This window comes from Glandiceps talaboti, chromosome 5 (genome assembly GCF_964340395.1).
Source record: "Glandiceps talaboti chromosome 5, keGlaTala1.1, whole genome shotgun sequence".
Lineage (NCBI taxonomy): Eukaryota > Metazoa > Hemichordata > Enteropneusta > Spengelidae > Glandiceps > Glandiceps talaboti.
Genome location: NC_135553.1, coordinates 3028239 through 3051621, shown reverse-complemented (window position 1 = coordinate 3051621; position 23383 = coordinate 3028239). Strand labels below are relative to the sequence as shown.

At 36.8% G+C, this 23383-nt stretch overlaps 1 protein-coding gene across 1 annotated transcript; it reads right to left on the bottom strand.

The window, feature by feature from the left end:
* Positions 1 to 348: 348 nt before the first annotated feature.
* On the bottom strand, positions 349 to 23383 carry LOC144435210 (uncharacterized). The gene is made up of 18 exons (XM_078123790.1): positions 23184 to 23383; positions 7997 to 8080; positions 7143 to 7254; positions 6920 to 6974; positions 6415 to 6465; positions 5912 to 5969; positions 5659 to 5701; positions 5071 to 5116; positions 4558 to 4624; positions 4333 to 4423; positions 4026 to 4112; positions 3543 to 3606; positions 2920 to 2999; positions 2509 to 2590; positions 2103 to 2160; positions 1383 to 1408; positions 1085 to 1164; positions 349 to 659 (listed from the first exon to the last, which is right to left on the bottom strand). Exons 1-18 carry the CDS (start codon positions 23233 to 23235, stop codon positions 587 to 589), a joined length of 1209 nt encoding a protein of 402 aa, XP_077979916.1. The 5' UTR covers positions 23236 to 23383; the 3' UTR covers positions 349 to 586.

The window sequence follows — 23383 nt, the reverse complement described above, 5'->3', positions numbered from 1 at the left end:
TTAACTGTATCAATCATGCTATTTAAAAAAATCTCTTGACTATTACAGTATAAAAGTACAAAATCTTAACTTCTCACAATCTATAACCTTTTGTTGCGTTTCCCATTTTGCAAAATATCCGTTATACAAAAATATCATATCAGTATTAAACAGCTAACCGTTTCACAGTACTTGCAAATTCTCGGAAATTCCCTTCTGATTACGTAATGTTCGAATATTTAGAAAAGATCCGTTCAAGCAGACGACTCGAAAGATCCCGCGTTTTCTAAATTGAAATCATTTACAGTAACGCATGCCATTGAGACCAACGTTCTTGTATGTGAATTTAACCCCCCCCCCCCCCCCCCCCCCCCGTAAGCAAGCAGTAAAATTATTTACAACAATGAATCAATGCGGGTTGATGCAGCTTGCAATTAATTTTCAACTTGAATATATCCTTTGGTTGTTGATTAAAAGTCATTATGCTAAATGTGAGATAATAAATGTCCGCATATCTAGCTATAACAGTGTATCAAATTTCATGATATTAGGTTAATGACGACTTCTTCAAGGATATCCTCGTTCACACAAGACCCTCGTCCCAGGACTAGATGCATTCCATGAAGAGCAAATTGTTTGCAGTTCCTGAAGGCACGAGTGTAATTTTATCCTTGGTGCCACTGTACAATAAGAAACGGTATTAGATGAATGTTATGGATCAATATTATACAGTATTGAGACTAGTCACGTGATAGTACGAGATACTAGCAGGTGGTCAGGGTAAGCCAAATCATAGCGTAATAAACCAAACAAATTAATCAAATTGTGAAATCAATAATTCTCACTTGGTCATACATTTCAACCCAAAGGTGAGATGATCGACATAGTTCATTTCGAAACATATTAATTGTGCATATAACGTTTAATTTTTGCCATCGTGTTACTTTGTTGTATTTGCCATCCGTACAGTCACCGGTTGAATTCGATAACACCTCACAAACCGTTACACATTTCATACATAAACATCACTACATGCATCGAATTTATAAAGTTACGGTATTTCTGTTTTCTGTAATTCATACACTTAATTGTATGATATACTTACTTGTTTCCTAGCCATTCTTGTACCTGTCTTGGTGTTGGAGCAGAATCCAGAGAACTGATATACTTAGCTGCAACACCAGCCTAGAATAGAATCATACTAGCATTTTAAAAGTGTCAACCCTCTCCTTGGCAATCTTATCTAGCTATCAACATCGACCACTCAACCATCCATCCAACCAACCAAAACACTCACCCACCCATCCACCTACCTACCCAACCAACCAACCGTCTACCCACCCACCTACATCATCCATCCACCAACCAACGATATAAAATACAGTAATTAAACATAGACTTACCACGTGTGGACTTGACATGGAAGTTCCTGTATAAAATTAAACAGGTGGGACGAATTATAATTCTAAGATAGATTGCACTATAATATTATCACACTTAGGAATATAATAATAGATCTAGAAATGGCATACTTTTGTTTTCTACTGAGGATTTACTAGATTTTAAAATACCTCAAAATGTTCCCGCTGTTTACAATTGGTCACTTGCATGCATGCTTGTGCGAATGTTATATTCGGTAAATTAAACTCGCCGCAAACAAGGAACAGACATGCGCGCGCATGTGCATGCCTGCAATACACGCAAATACAAGAATTATGCAAGAAAAATGCAAGAATTATGAAGCCTGTTCCGTGTACATCTCCAAGGAAATACGTACATTTGAACATGTACATCCATTTACGAACAATAACCAGAGAGAAGGACGGCGATATGGATATGATCACCCTGTATCAAGAATATGAATGAGGTTAAATGTGTGGCCATGCACTTATGGAAAACTAGTGTGTTATAACCATTGTAAATCTATATGGAAATCTTGTTATCAGAGACGCCACCCTACTAACTGTACAAGTAATTACATTAACCATTATCCATTGCGGTGTTGATATCAATATGTTGAAACAACAGTTCTAGTTTGTGTATGTGTTAGCCTAACGATAGCTGGCTTGCCGTCGTAGTAACTGGTTTTGGCGCCAAAAACTAATCTCAGTATTTTGACTTACCTGAGATAGTGTTGTCGGCAAATGGTCCACCAATCCAGGCTGATGTTATGCCATTTCCCTGTAACAGATTCAGAGGATCGTCGAGAATAATGGTTGAAATATGTATACGCCAATGGTTCACGTATGACGAATTTGCACTTGTGTGTATCAATTAATAATAAATATGAAAATTGGGTGCTATGGGCGTTATATTGATCGTGTGATTGATTCTCCGTCGGTCGTGAAAGTTTCAAATTCGAACTTGTATTTCATTTGAAAAATCCGTTTTGACGCTGACATTTGGTCAAAAAAATGTCGAAAATTGATTAATAATAATACACACATTGTACATGCAAGTTTTGTAATATCATAAGTTCGAAGAACTATATGATATTTTGAATATCAAAAATTCAAATGAGTTTCTTACCGGAGCCAGCAGATCGACACACTCTCCAGCATTAGAGAAAATACAGAATTCATCTTCGTTGGTGGAACATCCAACAGTCACACTGTAAGTTGAGTAAAAGACGGGGGGAAATCAGAATTAGTATATATCATGGCCCACTCTATGCTTAAATGTTGTAACTGTGGCTGTACAGGAATGTTCAAATGTATCATTATTGTTATAACCTGGAGGTCTTTATGATAAGTGTCCAACAGTTTGAAGCGGTACTTAGTAAGATTGTCAGTAATGCTGGTAAATGTAGTTTGTCACAATAGGGGAATGCTCTCCGAGTTCGGTTGAGAAGCGACCCTTTTCTTGATAACTTCAATCAAAGTCGAGATATACAAGGGAAAGGGTGTTATAATCTACCGGGAAAGAATTTATATATCTTACGCTGTGGTGACACTTGCAGGAGAATCTCCACACGAATCTGCACCATATCCATTACCAGCAGCGACAATAAAGGGAACGCCCTAAATAATGAAGAAAATATCATATTAAAGTAAAGTTTGATTAGCCATCAGTGTGTTACTGTTGAGTGCATACCTTTTTATCAGTTTGTGATTGCACTCACTCACTCACTCACTCGCTCGCTCGCTCGCTCGCTCACTCACTCACTCACTCACTCACTCACTCACTCACTCACTCACTCACTCACTCACTCACTCACTCACTCACTCACTCACTCACTCACTCACTCACTCACTCACTCACTCACATACCTTTTTATCGTTCAAGTTCAATTCAATTGCCCAACCCCACCAATCTGCCTGTCTCTCAGCCGGCCGCCCCCCCCCCTCTCTCTCTCTCTCTCTCTCTCTCTCTCTCTCTCTCTCTCTCTCTCTCTCTCTCTCTCTCTCTCTCTCTCTCTCTCTCTCTCTCTCTCTCTCTCTCTCTCTCTCTCTCTCTCTCCCTCCCTCTCTCTCACACACACATGTACACACAATACGTTGATGATCTGAACGAAATCATCTTCACCTTAGTCTTATAAATTTTGATCTAGTTAATAAACTTACAGAGTTGATGGCACTCCTGACTGCTGCATTCATAGTCAGAGAATAGGATCCACCAAGTGACATACTGTCAAGTCAGAGAAATACAAATTATCAGGTGACACACAACAGTACTGTTACTATTATGTATTACAAAGCAACAAAGCACTGCAACCATATAATGCTATATCCCCTCAATAATAGAAAGTATGTCAAAGAATTAATGTTTTCTAGAAACACTGGACATCGGTTTGGCATTGTGCACATTTATAATAAGTAGATAAGAGCATCTAAGATTACCTCTATTCCATTGGAACAGCAAGCACGAAGACTAGTGTGTGTATTCATGTGATATCATATACATCTACATAGGGGTGTAATTATGAAAACACAGTATACGTAACGGCTGCATTCCCATTTCTCTTATTTTCACATATACATCCGCATTCACACTCAAACCAGGTTGCGGTTGTCAAAAGCAACTTGTATTCATAGAGTTATACTTACTTGGCGACAGACCCCTTAGCATTGGCATTACTAGTCATTCTCCGTGTGTGATGGTCTTCAACCCACACTATTCCAGCAATTACACCCCTGTACAGTAAAAAGATTAATATCTTAGACATTTCACTCGTAATCTTACCCCTGCATTAGTAAAATCACTTAAGATTTATTGCCTTGGAATGTGAGAAACGTTGATGTTTGGTGTATGTTCATCGAATTGTTACCATCATGTGGTACGTATGTCATGACGAGGTAAATAAAACCAATTCAAGTTACTTCAAATTCTATCAAAAAAATGTTGAATTCTTACAATGTTGAGCCTGCTCCGTTCCTATCTAATACTTTGACAGCAACAAGGTCAACATTCTTCGCTATTCCATATTTAGTACCACCAATAGTACCTGTTAGACATACAGAGGAAGAACTCGGTGAGTTGCTGATAAACAGATGGAATGTCGGGTACGGCGTTATGAAACGCGCCATCAACGACCACATGGGAAAACATTTTCACAAAGTTTCTAATCACACAACCTACCTGCGACGTGCGTTCCGTGACCATTTTCATCAGTCATTGGGGACGGTGTGTCAACTGTGTCGGTTCCCTGATGACAAGGATAAAATATAATGGTTATATTGCTGAATGGGAAACAGTACATCTCAGCATAAATTTCAGTTCGCGGGAGAACTCACTGATATGAATAAAAATATATTTTGTTCCGAAACTTATATCCTATAGACCGTTACATATATAAATAAAAGATACACAACATCTGCACTACAAAGACTATACATGCTAAGATGTGACAGAACTATCACCATAATACTAGATAACACCCAAATAAAAACAAAAACAAAACAAAACAAAAAACCCAAAACAAAACAAAACAAAACAAAACAAAACAAAACAAAACAAAACAAAAAAAGCCAAACCTCCTCCAAAAAAACTTTAAAAAAACACATAACATAACAAAACAATCAAAGGATCTGAACAGTTATCAGATATCAGAAAATGTCTTGAAAATATGCCATTGAAAAAACTAATGCTTACCCATGTCGCCCTGCCTCCGAAGTCATTATTTTCCAGGTAAATTCCCCTAAAAAGAAGAACATTGATCTCATGACTTTAATGTATTACTTTACATTAACTCAAAGTCACATTGTAAACTCATCATATTATTATCAGTCACAGTTTTCGAAAATCGTAAAATGGACGAGAGTTAGCCTCTATACAAAGAGGGTAACAGTGTGTCTGTGTGTGTGGGTAGGGGGTGGCCTCTCCATACAAAGAGGGTAACAGTTTGTGTGTGTGTGTGGGGTGGGGGGGTTAGCCTCTCCATACAAAGAGGGTAACAGTGTGTGTGTGTGGGGGGGGGGTTAGCATCTTTAAACAAAGAGGGTAACAGTGTGTGTGTGTGGGGGGGGAGTTAGCCTCTCCATACAAAGAGGGTAACAGTGTGTGTGTGTGGGGGGGGGGGTTAGCCTCTCCATACAAAGAGGGTAACAGTGTGTGTGTGGGGGGTTTAGCCTCTCCATACAAAGAGGGTAACAGTGTGTGTGTGTGGGGGGGGGGGAGTTAGCCTCTCCATACAAAAGTGTTGACCCAGCCTTCCTTTCAATATAAAATGGTGTAACTTACGTATCGAGGACGTAGGCGACCACATCTCGACCGGACGCATTATCTGTAACCGTTACGGAAGAAACTTCAATTAAAATGTATTGTCTTGCTTTCTGCATAGCATATCAGGGTAATGAAACACGGTACAATGAAACTAGGAAAGAAACTATCATATAATATGATACATCTCAAATCTGAGTTAGGATCCAACCTTATTCCATACTAACCCCCCCCCCCCCGAAAAAAAACCACTTATCTATTGTATCTTTCTCACCATCATATGAATATATACCATCAAGATCCAAATCACGCTCAGTTGTTCGAACCAAACCCTGCAAAGGAGAAAAAATTTTGGGTCAATACAGTTTCGATCAACCTTAGCATACGTGTGTGCGTGTGTGTGTGTGCGTGTGCGTGTGCGTGTACTAGGCGTATGTACATGTCAATCATTTGTGATGGGGGGGGGGGGTTCTGCAACTCCATGGACGGGAAGGAGAGTCGATTGACGCTCGTGGAATATGGTAATTTGAGTACTTACACTGATCTGTAATAGCACGACAGCATGCAAATGAAAACTGCAGTTTACACACAACATGAAACTTGGTTTACACTTGGTATTGAAACCCCAACATTACTACCTCAATAGCCGCATTAAGTGCACGTGTTCAGTGAATACGTGGGACTAGCAGCACACAACAAGTACGTGACCGTCTGTATTTTATTTTGACACTGAGTGCTACTCATGACATACAGTATCCATAGAATAAATGACTTTACCCATTCTGCTCCTTGCTGGTCTATGCAACTGTTCTGGATAGCTTTGACAATCTGCCAACATAAAACAGAGTTTATTGGTTTGGAAATGAATCATGAAGGTTACTTTACTTCTCGCAATTTCTATGCCATGGTCTAAATATGAATGTCAATTATGACAATCACTAACTCAATCAACATCAACAAAGGGCTGGACCAGCACTCGCTTTTGACTGAAGAAGGTTTCTTGTTTAGGAAGTTCTTCTACAGTTTGTCATTAGTCGCAAACCATAATTACATTTATTGAAATATTTATGTTGGGTAAGACAATAGTAGAAAGTGATTCCCGGCGAGCAAATAATTATATATAAAGTTGAAAATGCATAATTAACAGAAAAAAAAATATATTCGTAGAATCTTCTGATAATGCAGGGAATCAATTCCCTAAACTTGTACTTTCAAAGTCTAAAGAATGAAAGATAATATTTCTAGTACGAAGAAATCTCGCATAATTCTGACGTCATCATACCTGATTGGCCTCTATGTACTCCACCTCTTCCAAATGCCGTATTTTCTCAATGATGCTGTAAGAAAAGCAAATTGATGAGATGAAAGCTGACTTCGTTAATATGTACGCTTTACAATGAATTACTGAAACGTTCATGTCGGCGGTAGGTGGCGCTGTACATGCTCTGGTGTCAAACGACATTCATGCAAATTTAATTGTTTACTTCGATTCTGAATTATGTTACCTTTTTGGTCCTCGGAATCCGTATCCTTTGAAGTGCCGCATACCAAATTCATGTAACACTTTACCAGCTCTTTCCAATATTATAGATTGAACTTGCTTCATGTGTTTGCCAACTACACGTACACAGAAAGTGAAAGGAAAAGAACAATCATTCAAATACAATATTTCACGAATCTAAATCATTTCGTCATCTACACACTAATGCTATGACGAGGTAATGTCGGTAAAACACAACCGTAAACAGCGTTTTACGACTATGAGGCTGTGACTGCTTCCCTGTAGTTACCATGACGACGATGAGGCTGTAACTGCTTCCCTGTGTATGTAGTTGCCCTGTCGTAATTAAGTGGGGTGGCATACACCATTATGTCTTGATATAAAATCATGACAATATTTGAGACGGAAAAGCGATTCTAGACCCCAGTCGTCATCACCATAGTGTCAAAGAAACGTGAAGTATGATGATAGTAACACTTGTTTCAGGTGACTGGTGACTGTTCACTGGCTCTGTTTGCTACAACAATGCAGAAACCACTAAGAAACTGCACATTCTACACTAATAGGCAAGATTGAAATTTCTTTGAAATAAACCATTTAACCGTTCTGCAGCCAGATGCTGAAATGCAGGCGTCAACGTTTTAATATCTGCATTTGGTGTCTGCGTGTTGGCAAGCGAGTTCATTTCGTTTAGACAAAATGTGGCAAGAAACTGTATTTATTCAATCTTGCTATCTTAAAGTGTAGCATGTGTAGTTTCCCAGTGGTTTCTGTATCGTTGCAGTAAACAGCACCAGTGAACACTAAGATACTAGTGACAGAACTCAACCGTTAAATGTTAATTGTTAAATGTCTTACCAACATCACTTGTTGTATTGCTGTAGAACACGACGATATATTCATTGGGTATGGCCGATTTAGATTCTAAGTGGTACACAGGAGCTGAAAGACGGATACACAATACATAATTTATCTAGTGTGTGGTCGTGTTATGTTTGTCATATTGTTACGATCCAAAATATCGTATTTCGGAATTATGGGAATAAATTCTACTTTTCGGCATTGTAGGCCATAGGTCAGAAATAGACTGGCGATGACGAATCTGGGCAAACATGATGTAACTGAAATTCACATGATTGGTTAGTGAAAAGTACATAATAAGTTTTATGATGCCATGATCTTATGGTGTGATTTGCTATATTTAGTCGTTGTGTAAATTCCATTGTATTCGAAGTATACTTAAGATGAGAATTAAACATCCAGATTGACACGAGACGAGACGAGACGAGCTCTCGGGTAGGTGATTCTGGCAAACCGAAATCTCTTCTGTGTCGTGACTAATTCCCGACTTGGACCTGAACGATCCCGTACGAGAGTATGAGAGTGTGAGTGCTAGAGTGCAACGTTAGAACTATCTATACTTATACCGTTCAACTCTACGACACCCAACAATATCACCGTATTGTATATATATTCTGCAGAGTATATTTGATAGTGTTAGTTGCTTCTTTTTATTTTCACCCACTCATTTGGTTCATGACATAGAAAATAAACTGACCCAACTTGCCTTTGAGTGAGATCGATTAGAAAAAGGCTTCCATGTGATTTTGTGGCATTGAAATCCCAATAAATGACCAACCAATCAAACACACAATCAACCAAACAGAGTTGCTGCTGCACTAATTTTTGATCGGAAAGAAAACCTTTCTTTGACGAAAAATATCAATATTGATGTTTTATATCGGCCGTGAAACGAATGGAATGTCCTTCATATACATACATGAATTGTTACTACCCTTGATTTGGATACGAGAAACAAATTACCATCATTCAGCTCACCAAAGAAACAAACACATGTCTCCCCAAAATCTAAACCAGCCAGAAACTTTCACTTCTGACTATGTGTAGATCTACTTTTTTTGTTCAATTTCTTCTCTGTTATTGTTACGAGTCACAAAATAAACATTTAAGATTTGATAATTCCTCTGTTGACAAAAGACACAAGTGATAAGGTCACATTGATTAATGAGACAGAGCCGGGTCAAGTAATGTTATTCTATCCTAATGAGTAGAGGTCACATGTCATCTTAGAGTGATAAATTGTGTCCCAATTGAATCAACAGCTGTCTAGCTAGAATTATTTAGCACGGGTCAATAAACTGGCTATTGCTGAATTGAATTAATTATATTAATAAACATTTACTAAATAAGGTTAAGAGAGAATCTTTTGTTGTAAACAATTTGTTTGTTAACCATATTTGTAATACGGAATGAACGATGTTTTAAATAAAAATGTTGATGACGTATGCGTTTGAAGTAGCTGTGGAATTCGCTATTCCGGAGACTAAGTCAGTTGGCGACTGAAGTGAAGAGCGATACCAGCGGGTTCTTGAGAAATTGTGAGCTGAGCTGAAATTACTTGAAAGAACTTTGACAATTAACTGTAATTGACTGGAACTGAGGCGAATAGCTCCCTATGCTGCAAATCGTATAAGTCATTCAACACAAAAGTAATATTTGTGTCCTTGTGAGTTTCTTCTTTTTACAGAGCACTGTTTCGTGAAATCGGTACCTCTCAGATTGCTATCCGGGCGAGTCCAAAGTTTACCGCTGAATACGGGTCAACGTTGCAGCTACCAAATTCAGCGTTGTAACACTGGTGTAAAATCCGGGCTGGACAGTGCTATTCAAAGAATCAACAGGTAAAAAAGTACAATCGCAAAACGTAAGTACTTTATAAGACATTATATGCTACTACGATCGGGCCGTATACTGAGACAGCCAGACATACCACAAATTCCTCTTGCACAAATGGCAAACTTGGAGAACAATTTACAGATTGATCAAGACATAATACCAATTGTACCAATTGATCACAACCTACAACCAAATATTCCAATTGCACAAAATTTGGAACAAAATAATCAAGCTGACCCTATTCATAACATTCAAAATCTAATACAAGATGTGAATAACAGAATAGGAAGAGTCCAGATAAGTGATGAGAAACCGCCTTACTATTATGGCAAAGAAGATGAATCACCAGAACGATGGTTGAATAAATTTGATGCATTTGCTGTATTAAAGAACTTAAATGACGATCAAAAAGTTCAATACTTTATATTATTGATAAGAGATGTTGCTGAAAGATGGTATGTAGACTTGGACGAAAATCAGGCACAAAATTGGAATGAATTGCGGCCTTTATTTATTGCAAGATTTCATCGTATTCAACCAAGATGGCTCGTTGATCAGCAATTAAGTTTGATAAAACAACGACAAAATGAATCTGTGGATGACTATTCCAGCCGATTACGGGAAAAATGTGCTAAAGCAATGCGCACGGCCCCAGAAATTTTAAGTTTATTTTTACAGGGTTTGCGTCATGAAATCAAGATAGCAACTTTATCCCGGGAACCAAATGACTTTGAAAATGCGTTTTCAGCAGCCAAGACAGCAGAAATCATATCTCAACTACCAAACCACGACAGCCAGCTGACATCCAGAAACACAACATTGAAGTTGCCCAAGAACAGGATTGATCAAGAATTGCATGACGACATGGTGGAGCTCACTACACAATTACGACAAAAAAATGAATTGCTCACTCGTCGAAATGAAGAATTGCAACAACAGGTACAGTCTCAAACATTTTCTGACAATCGGGCGGGATATTACCCTCAGACACAAAGAAATCTTCAATTTCGTCAAAATCAGGGCAATTATTTTGCAGTAGGCCGGCCAAATTTCAATACAAACAGGCCTATGTATGACCGTCAAAATAATTTTGATAAAAATCGCCCAAGATATGGCGGAAGAGAAATTATGTCTGGCAGACAAATATGTAGAAATTGTAATCGTTCAGGTCATATGGCCCCATCCTGCCCAGAAAGAAATAACAGAGGTTGTTATTCATGTGGTCAAATAGGTCACATAGCTAGAAATTGTCCAAGACCTACCTATAGTCGTTTTTATTCAAAAAACGATTAAGGAGTGTGAGAAATATCAAATCCAAAGAGCCTAATATGTCTCACACGCCCAAATTAAATTCTGTAAAATCTGCTGATTTAAAGGTACAATCTAACAATTTGATCACTATTAAAATTTTCAATACTGCAATTTCGGCTTTGATCGACTCTGGAGCTACAATAAACGTAGTTTCCACAAAACTATTTAAAAAAATTCCACAGCTAAAAAAGTTCAAAATTAAAAGACCTAAATACAAATGTATAGAATTACCAAACAATCAGCAGATTCCTATTCAAGGCTATGTAAAAATTCCCATACGTATTGAAAATCAACTAATCAATGTTCCAGTGCATTTGGTTAAGGACATAGATAGAGATTTGATCTTAGGAATGGAATTTTTAGAGCAGCACAAAGCAATAATTGATTTTGCACACAAGAAATTATTCATCCATGCCAATGCAGTCTTGAGACCAGCTAAAAAATATGTCATACCCCCTAGGTGTGAATGCATAATTTCGGCTAAGCTAAGGGGCTCATTTCCGAATGGACTAATAGGAACCACTACCAACATGACGTCACTACATTACTTAGGCATTCAAGTTGCACGAGTATTAGCATCTACTTATGAGGGTTCAGTTCCAATCAGGTTGATCAACACATCTAACAATGAGGCCATATTAGGTAGGCATATTCGATTGGGCACTTTCAGACCACTCCCAGACGGAACCACTTTACATGACTTTGACATGACGGACACATATTTAAATAATAAGACACACCCTTCTCAGACAAATCCCTCTTTAGAACGGGAAGAATTTCATTCATTATTTGACTTCACTGGGCAATGCTCTAACTTGACAAATAGCCAAATTAATGACTTACAAGAAGTACTATGGAGGAATAGGCGAGCATTCGTAGATAATTCAAATACTTTGGGTTATTGTGATATTATTAAACATACTATTGATTTAGAACCTAATGCCAAAGTGAAACCAAAGGCACCCTATAGAGTATCCCCTGACAAGCGTGAGGAAATTTCGAGACAAACAAATGACCTTTTAAGACAAAATATAATTCGACGTAGCAAATCCCCATTTAGTGCACCTGTACTTTTGGTCAAAAAACCTTCAGGCTCATGGCGTCTTGTGATTGACTATCGTGAATTAAATAAGGTGACAATAATTTACAATCATCCGCTCCCAAATATTTCAGATAGTTTAGAAATGATCGGGGCCCAAAGTCCCAAATATTTTTCTACACTTGATATGACTAGTGGATTTTGGCAAATTGCCCTTGATGAAAAAGATTCACATAAGACGGCATTTGTTACTCATGATGGAAAGTTTGAGTTCAAGACACTTCCACAAGGATTACGTAACTCAAGTAGTAGCTTTCAACGCAGTATAGAATTTATTTTAAATCAATTACAATATAAAATATGTATTTGTTACGTGGACGATATATTAATATTTGCAACAACGTTTCGACAACACCTTCAAAACCTTGACATTGTTCTAGGTAGGTTAATAAATGCAAATTTGAAATTAAGCCCGCGAAAATGTATATTTGGAAAAAGGGAAGTTAAATTCCTAGGTCATATCTTGAACGAAAATGGCATCTCAACTGACCCAAAAAAGGTCGACGCAATATTAAAATTTCCCGTACCAACGAAAGTATCACAACTTCAATCGTTCTTAGGTTGCGCAGGATATTACAGACGATTTATTCATAACTATTCAAAAATAGCAAATCCTCTACACAAATTGCTTGCAAAGAGTGCAAAATTCATATGGACTAATGACTGTCAACAGGCTTTTGATACGTTAAAAAAGGCGTTGACATCAAAACCAATATTGGCGTTCCCACGTTTTAATGAGGAATTTCTATTATATACGGACGCGTCAGCATACAGTGTAGGATTCATTTTAGCCCAAGTTCAAGATGGCATAGAAAGAGTCATTTCTTATGGTGGTCGTACTCTAAATCCAGCACAACGAAATTACACCTGTACAGAACGTGAAGGTCTCGCGGTAATACATGCATTAACACAATGTGATATTTACTTGAGAGGAAACAAATTCACAATCATTACAGATCATGCAAATTTGATCTACCTATTCAAAATGAAAACTCCAAGCGGCAGGCTAGCCAGGTGGGTACTCAAAGTACAAGGTTACAATTACGACATTCTTTTCAGACCTGGAGCAAAAATTCCACATGCGGACAGTTTGTCGCGCCGCGAATATCCACCTGAAAAATATCAAAACTCCGAAATTACACCGACAGACACCGACAATACTAATTCTGATGACATAAATTATACACACAATCAGTCACAGCTAACAATGAATGAAATTTCTAACATTCCAGAGATAGCCAATTTACAACTCAACACGCAAGAAGATATCCTTACAGACATCAGACATCTATACGACTCGTCTGAAACTGATATCATGACTGACCAGCTGTGTAATGCATCCACTCAATCAATCGACTCCAATGACACACTAACCGATCATAGTGAGATTGATAATACACATACTGGCATTAATAAACTCTACAATTTACAACGTCAGGACAAACACTTATTACCAATGATTAATTATTTAACCAATGATGGCGAGTTACCTTCAGACTCGAAGCATGCACAGAAGATAATACAAAGCAGTGACAATTTTACCATTTTGAATGGTATATTATATCATTACTGGTCCCCTACAGGTAAGTCAGCTAAAGCTCATAACTGTATTCGACAGTTAGTAATTCCGAAATCCTTACAACTATACATATTAAGGAGGGTTCATGATGACGTCACAGCAGGACACTTGGGTACCTCACGAACGTTACAGGCTATCAGATTACGTTATTATTGGGACACCTTAATCAAAGACGTGACAGTTTACGTGGCATCCTGTGTCTTCTGTCACTCACGGAAACGAGGTATTCGATATCGTCAAAAATTACTTCCTATACCAGTAAATGGTTTATTTGATAAGATAGGAATTGATTTTGTGGGAAAGTTGCCCACTACAAAATCTGGAAATAGTTATATTTTGGTAATCACAGAATACCTTACCAAATTTTGTTGGGCTTTCCCAACAGCAAATTGCAAAGCCGAAACAGTTTCTCGAATATTGTTCGAACACATCTTCTGTCAATTTGGATTTCCAAATTCATTGTTGTCAGACCAAGGTTCTTCCTTTATGTCTCAAATTGTAACGGAATTATGTCGATATTTTGATGTTATTAAGCAACGCAGCTCACCTTATATGCCAAGTACGAACGGAAGTGTTGAATGCTTAAACAAATCAATAATAAATATGCTTAGCATATATGTAAACTGTCAAAGTTCAGACTGGGACACATTTCTCCAATCTGTTCTATTTGCATATAGGGCAACCCCCCATGAAGCAACTGGAATCACACCATTCTGTGCCCTATTTGGCACGGAACCACGATTACCAGTTGATGCTGAAATTTTGCCAAGATTGGGTAAATCACGCAATATTCAGTATCATTTAGATGAATTAGCTCATGCTAGAAATCTTGCAATATCACTCGCAAAACAAAATATCCAGAAAGCTCAACACAAAATGAAAACATATTTTGATGCAAAAAAAGCACATGATCACAGATTCAAGGTGGGTGATGTCGTATATCTACATCACCCAGCAGTCAAATTGGGTCGAACACCTAAATTTCACCACCCTTTTCGTGGGCCATTTCGAATAATCGAACAAGTTTCACCAGTAAATTTCAAGTTGGAATACATAACAGGTGATAAGAAATATCCTAAGCTAATCCATGCAAATCGTTTAAAGCATGCACGCTTAAGACCTCCACAATTCCTAAGTGACAACAATAATACAACTACATTAACAGCCAGCGAAGCTCCTCTCAGGGATAATAGCAACTCTGCCACTAACAACAATAATATCACATCAAACACTGATAAAAATAATAGAAGACAAACAACTATGACGGACTACCACATGAACTCAGAAACTGAATATTATTCGTGTTCGGAAACAACTTCAAATCAACACACCAACAGTCCTAGAGGACAATCGTGGAGAAAAAATATCCGCAATAGAGCTGAGTTAAGACGGGAAAAACGGTATACCCACCAAAATCAGACTGATGACAGTTCTGATGCAATTACAAATACATTAACCGCTGAAAATGATCAAACATTTTATAACGTTCAAAAAATCATCCGTGGTAGGTACAAAAATGGTAAACTACAGTATTTAATTAAATGGGAAGGTTATTCATCAGAGTTTAATAGTTGGGAACCTGTTGAAAACTTGAATCAATTAGCACTAAACATTCTCAAGGACCATCCTGTTTTTATATCAGGTTCACGAACTTATAAACGTCATCTTTAAGTATACACTTAAGGTCACTCAAAGACAATGACACAGTAAACCACCTGTTTGATCACTGCAATCCTTTACAACAAATATTACCATATAGCATGTATAAATTTCTTATATTTGGTCATCAAATATCAAAAAATGTTTACCGTATGAGTCAATCACATTATTTAAAGTTCATGTTTAAGAGTGGTCATTTAGAAAACCCTCATGATTGATTCTGCAGGTTATACCTAATAAGGAATTAGATATAAATACAGCTGTGATTGTGTGAATAATTGAACAGTCTGGCCAGACGATGTGTGTTAGGGGCCACAAGGGTACTTCTTAAGTGACCACTCAAAAAACAACTAGTTTTAATCACAAGAAATAGGTCCTCCAATTGTACTTTCTCATTTGTCACTGGTGTCACAAAACAATGTCACATTTCATTACCATATTGGGCTACAAACTTTTGACTAATGTACGGTAAATATTTTATACATGTCACTGGTGTTCCAACTTGCAATGCACTTCCATTTCGATAACATTACTTTGAATGAACACTTCCTGTTTAAATATACTGAGGTTTCAAAATGACTATTTGGCTTAACGAGGAACACGGAATATGGGCAATGGAAGCTCTGGATTGTAATTGTCTTCTACGAGAGGATTCATTTTATGAAGCTTTACGTCAACATTGCGACCCAGCTGATTTAGAATTCTTACGTTTACAACGTATAGCTGCAACTCCTGCAAATGAAGACTACACACCCATTTTCGAGGATAGTGTTGAAATCAGCCCACGGAATATTAAGTATCTTTATAATATGGATAAAGTAACATATCAAGGTATTATCAATGACCACGCAAATTTAGTCGAATATGCTTTAAAAAATTATAATTTACATTTCCCTTCAAATCCTTATCTTCATTGGAAGACATATGTCACCGCCACGGCTATAGAGCACTCCAAGCTAAATAGTTTGAAGGTTATCTTAGCCTATTTTTCAAAATATAATACTCCTTGGCATTCGCTGAGAATTGACGTGCTTTGTTATGCATTATTCATGTGCTATAATTATCGAAGTTTAGGTACTTTTGGAAATCATGATGAAAAATTCCGTAAAGCACATGAAGTATTAATATATGTCATGTCGTGTGTGCAGGCGCGCACAAAATTATCACAGGCTCTTTTCAATTCTATGCTTAAAGCTGAATCATTACAATCATATTTTGAACCCCTAATTCCATATTTTAACCAACCAGATGACTTGTTTGCTTTATGTGTCTTTAAGATAAGAGACTGTATTTCTTTAGGAAGAAATCCAAAGTTTTATGGAGGTACCATCAAATTGTCACAATCAAAACGTGACGCCGGCCGTCTTGTATCACAATTACCTCTCCCCAAAAGAATCCAACAAGCCATATTAGATTCACATGATATTTTTACCGCTACAACTTTTCCTACAAATCCGGATGAACCACATCGTTACACTTATAAGTTCTACAATAGCCAATGTGGCAGATTCACTGAATATGAAAATTCTGAAGATCATGGTGAAAATTGTGATTGCTTAAATTTAACATCTTTGGAAAACATATATGTTACACCATATTATAACGCATATTTATTTCCACCAATTGATGACACATATTTATTTCCTCACAAAGGACAATAAACACTATTGACTAGAATTTCGAACATCTCTCAAATTCTTCGTATACCTCACATAGATTGTTATCTCCATATCCGTCATGCTCTGACCTTATATGGTAAAATAACTTCTGACTATCCTCAGCCTCGCTTTCAAAATCACACAAGTAAATATTTCTTAAATATCTTACGTGGTCACATCATTAAATGATAACATTGATTAGCTCACTTCATCGATCACCATGGACCGGAGAACATTTCTGTTTACAATGCTAAAGGCAACAGTCTTCTTCTATGTCATGCTTTTTCCATTATTATATGCAAAAAGTGACTCGGATTATGACTTCATGGCCACAGATGATGTACAACGTCTAAACTATGGTGTGATTTTCGAAAAGGTAGCAGTCATTGAAGCTTCTGCTAGCAGTTGGTCACTCACTATAGCGGTTCCATGGCTGGATATACACGAGATTGTGAAAGTTACATCAACATTTCAGCATAAACAGGTGTGTCTTTTAAATATTACTGATGCTATGTGTGATGAATTCTCTGCTTCCATCAAGACGTTAAACTATCGTATAAAGTACAAGCTGAAAGAGTTACGTCATTACTTAAATGAACTAGATCGACTTTCATCATTCAAGTATGGAAATAAGGGATTTGATAATGGTTATAATTCAGAACGAAAGACCAGGTCAATTTTGCCAATAATTGGGCAAATTTCTAAAACTCTATTTGGAACAGCAACAACGAAAGATGTCTCGATTTTAGCACGTCATATTTCATCAGTTGAACAAGAACTAGCAAATCAACGTACAGGATTACGTCATTTTAGTGCTGACCTGAGTTCCGTACTCAAGATTACAAATCGACGAATTGACAATTTGTGGTCTTCTGTCAATAACACTTTTTCAACGGTAGAACAATTGACTCTTGCAGTAGCAGACATTGAACGACTCCGATTACAAACACAGCGACAGGACCATAGTTATCATCTTTCAAATGATCAATTTCATCGTTATATGTTACTTTTAAATGCTCTGGATGATAGATCACGTACATTGGATGTTTTAATAGCCAAGGCTACAGAACGTTTAATTGGTATGCAAACCTTGCTGGAAGGCTATTTACCACCAGAATTTGTCTCTTCCAAACTTTTAGAAAATTCACTGCAAAAGTTACAAGACAACTTTCAGAAAAAATATTCACAATATCATTTGTGTCACGAAACCGCATCATATTATCACCGTCAAAAAGGAGCTACTTTTTATAGAAACGGCCACAATATTTACATCAATATTCCAGTACCTTTATGTCGTCATTCATTGATTTTCGATGTATTTAAGGTAATTCATTTGCCAATTCCTTCCTTTCCATCAGTAGCACAAAATACAAACGGAACTGCGATTTCACAATCTGTTACTGTCTTAAATAACTTGCCAAATTATTTTGCAATACAGCGAAATGGAGATTATTTTCTAGAAATGTCAACAGCTGAATTTCAAACATGTCAAGGTTTATCCATTCTTATTTGTCAACCACTCACGATTTTGAAACCAGACTTACCATCATGTGCTCGTGCAGTATTATTGAATCAACATTCTAAAGTCTTGAAATGGTGTAATCCTCAAATAATTGTTCGTCACACAGGCATTCAAAGAGCCCAGGTGCTGCGAAATTCGCAAGTATTAATTCAGGGTTATTCATCAGATTGGCATCTTTCTTGTAATGATGCAATATTGCAGAAAATTGAAAAGTGTCATTTTTGTGTGATCACGATACCTTGCGGTTGTTTACTATTCTCAAAAAAATACTACATAGATACCTTGGGAAATAGTTGCCAACAAGATCATGATATCGTATATAGTCATACTTTGAATATTCCGGTTCTTATGTCTTTATATAGTACAGCCCTTCCTACTTTGAAATTATCTACCTTAAGCGACAATCCTAGATCAGTTCAATTGCCAGATGTACAAATATTAGAGACTGAGTGGAAACAAACTTTAAGCACAGAAAACGATATCAAAATTGATTTGAATCGTGCTGCCACTATGCTTCGTGATAATTCCAAAGTCTTTCTTACTCCTATGGATCAATTTCGGCAGGAGAACATAAACTTTAATGATGATCCATCAGTATTTACAATGTTTCCGAATTCAGTTTGGGTGACCCTAGCATTATCGTGTGTTAACTTGGCATTGTCCATGTATCTGATGTGGAAAATGAGAAATTTTAGTATAGCGTTGCAAATCTTATTGGCCAAAAGAGTTGAAGCGCAGGAAATTTCTTGGTTCATATCTACAAGCCCATCCCCTGCAAAACCATTTGAACCTCCACATAACACCGATTATATTAAATATATTGTTGAGGCAATATGTATTTTTGCTCTCTGTATCATGTTTATGATTACTTATAAGTGCTGCCTACGTGCCATTAAACAATATTGGCACAAACTGATGGTTAAGACAACGGCTTCTGAGGCCAGTCCAATTGATCATGAAATGCATGTCATCCCGATATTGCCTACTATTTCAGATCATCCTCTGTGTGATTCTAGTAAGGACATGACCTCTTTGCCTAGTTGCACAATTCATGACAACCCTTTACAGGGCCCCTTCATTCATGAAGATGCTAGACTCGTAAACAGTAGATTAAGTGGTGTGACGACAGACATCCACGCTAGCAACGGTAACGACATTAGCCGACAGACTAGTGCAACTGCGACTCCACTTCAACCTCAAAACTCTATTCCGAAATGTGACCCCTTGAACTTGACATGGTTTACAATTTAAGGAGCAATCGCTGGAATTTTGATGGTTAACAGTTATCAAATTTAATGAACAATTAATTGTTTTAATGGTACCTATTTTATTTTGACGTCTAATTAGATTTAATTAAGGACTTTTAGTCTCTGAACATTGAGATAACTTTCACACTGAAAATTGAGAGACAGTTGTGATCTCAATACTTTAACTTTTAAATGTCTTTAAGGAACAAAGTTGTTGAGCTACTTTCAACTTTCACGTCATCATATTGACGTTTCTTTTCGGTTCCTCAATATTATTATATGAAGACACAAACTTTTGAACTCTTAACATTTTCAACTCTAATTGTTGAAATGAATTTGAACTCTTAGACTCTCGGACAGTTTTGAACTTTTACAAGTTCACATGAAACATTTTGACGATTTAAATTTTCAATTAAGAACAATTTTGCAACTCTTTTTGCCTTTTATAATTAAGAATTATTTAAGATAATTAAGTTAATTAAGCTAAATAAGTGAATTTTGTGAACAAATTTTGATCGATATTACAAAACCTTTGTCTCACGACATCTCAACAAACCCTTTTACCATTTCTTTGGCATTTAAGCTATCTTCACATTTCCGACTTTCCAAATTTTTACGGATTATCAGGTTTTTACCTTAAAAAAAAAAAAAAAAAAAAAAAAAATTCCTTCTTTACTTTATATTTATCAAACTTTACTTGACTTGATGTATGATATAAACTATACGGGCTCGTCTGTCCTCAATAATCTCTTTGACAGTATGTGACCTTCATCTTTTGGTACCATCACTTTCGCTTTTCCCAATATTTTGTAACCTAAATTAGCTTCTCTTACAATTAGGCTGGTTACGTGTTTTGGGGACAAAACATATTTTGACGGGGGGAATGGTGTTACGAGTCACAAAATAAACATTTAAGATTTGATAATTCCTCTGTTGACAAAAGACACAAGTGATAAGGTCACATTGATTAATGAGACAGAGCCGGGTCAAGTAATGTTATTCTATCCTAATGAGTAGAGGTCACATGTCATCTTAGAGTGATAAATTGTGTCCCAATTGAATCAACAGCTGTCTAGCTAGAATTATTTAGCACGGGTCAATAAACTGGCTATTGCTGAATTGAATTAATTATATTAATAAACATTTACTAAATAAGGTTAAGAGAGAATCTTTTGTTGTAAACAATTTGTTTGTTAACCATATTTGTAATACGGAATGAACGATGTTTTAAATAAAAATGTTGATGACGTATGCGTTTGAAGTAGCTGTGGAATTCGCTATTCCGGAGACTAAGTCAGTTGGCGACTGAAGTGAAGAGCGATACCAGCGGGTTCTTGAGAAATTGTGAGCTGAGCTGAAATTACTTGAAAGAACTTTGACAATTAACTGTAATTGACTGGAACTGAGGCGAATAGCTCCCTATGCTGCAAATCGTATAAGTCATTCAACACAAAAGTAATATTTGTGTCCTTGTGAGTTTCTTCTTTTTACAGAGCACTGTTTCGTGAAATCGGTACCTCTCAGATTGCTATCCGGGCGAGTCCAAAGTTTACCGCTGAATACGGGTCAACGTTGCAGCTACCAAATTCAGCGTTGTAACATTATCATGAAATAAAAGTCTGGAAAAATTAAGAAGTAAAAATACTCTGCAGCGGAAAATGTTAGGATACTTGTGGTCGGTATGGCTTGTCCTAATACATATACGAAGAGGTTGTACTGGCACCACTCAACAATATAATATTGGCCAAGTTCCAAACATAGTTAAACATCTACAAAATACATGTAATTTAGATACATGTACTCATCCATAAACTGTGTTGACAGCAACATTAGCACGATAGTCACATACACTCAACATAAATTCCGACCATTTCCTTGTCAAATATACATGTATTCATCACTACACCCATCATGCAATTCAAATGTTATCATTGAGATTCGTCTTCAACATGTTAGAAGTACCTGTTTTGCACATTCTAAAATTCTAAGTAAGTGACGTCACTGTTCACATGATTCTGACGTAGCGTAAACTGAATGGTTTCATTCTATAATAAATCTTAGGTTATTTGTTTGTTGCCACTTTCGATACGTCACAATGGATGACCAAATATATATATATATATATACCAGCTGCCGTGTTTACATTATTCTTCCGTCTAAAATTTGCATTGTTCCATTGTCATACAGAAATAAAGAGCAGGAATATGATACAAAATGAACGTATCTTTGAAATTTTTCAGCAAGGTTATACTGTATAATAGAGAAATCATGGTTCGAATAATGTCAATACCTTGTTTTCTTTATACTGTATAATTAAGTATTCACATTTCTGGCTGTCGTGCTTTATACAATGTTTCAGTTGCTTTATTATTGTATTTTTTATTTCACCAGAAATTGTACAAAATGGTATATAACAGAAAAGAAAAAGGAGCAGGAAAAGCAAATGAGTCAATAAGCTAAAAGTTCTGACAATATTACTTCCAGCTAATAATTACACTACTACTAAAAGAAAACAAAGAAAGAAGAGCAAAGTATTCCTGGTGTGGACCATGGATATAGTCCGATGGGGACTAATCTAGTCCATGGTCCTAAGTTAATAAATAAATATAAATATATATACATTATAAAAAATTATGTACATGATTGTCCTTATGGCTGGATATGACCCCTATCTGTCAGATAAGGTTCGTTGAATCTAAAACATCTAATCGATTTTTCAATGTCAGTCTCATAGTATTGAGCTGAAATGTTTTGTTTATGTTGCTTATCAGACAGTCGAGGTCATGAAAATAGTCTAGAGTAAACAGTATACTGACTGACCAAAGTCTTCATATCTACATAGTGTGCAACTTTTGACATAGTATGACCTTGACTGTACTATCGTAGTGTTCTAGTAATATGTTGGATAAACTTGGCGAAATATAGTTCTGGCAAAATCGATGGAAATTTTACTTGTGTGTTATCACAATGTGATCGTATAATGCAATACTAGAATACTGAGTACATACTGAGTGCACCGACTCAGTGTCATTTTGGTTTGGTTTAAGTGTTTGTGAGGGCACATTGGGGACGAGGTTATCGCCCGATATTGTCATATGTCACACGATATGCAAACATGTACTGTATGTATGTTGATTCATAAAAATGGACAATACGACTAGGTGTTGATATTGCAAGTAACACATCGTCAAATTTGGTGTTACACATTCATACCGATGTCTGGTCATGACACGAGCTACTTTAAACATCAAATCCCTCGAAAAGCGTACTTACCTCTCCCTAACACGACGGAAAGTAAAGTTCCAAAGGCAATTATACGAAGCATTTTAAAACGCCGAACTATGTGAGAAGGGATAATGCTGGAAAGTCGATGCCAAGTCAGCAGTCAAGTGTCACGGAAGCCCCTAGTAGTAGTAGTAGTAGCGCAGTAGCTAGTACTAGCTCAAGATAGCGCTGACTTAATCAGACTTTTA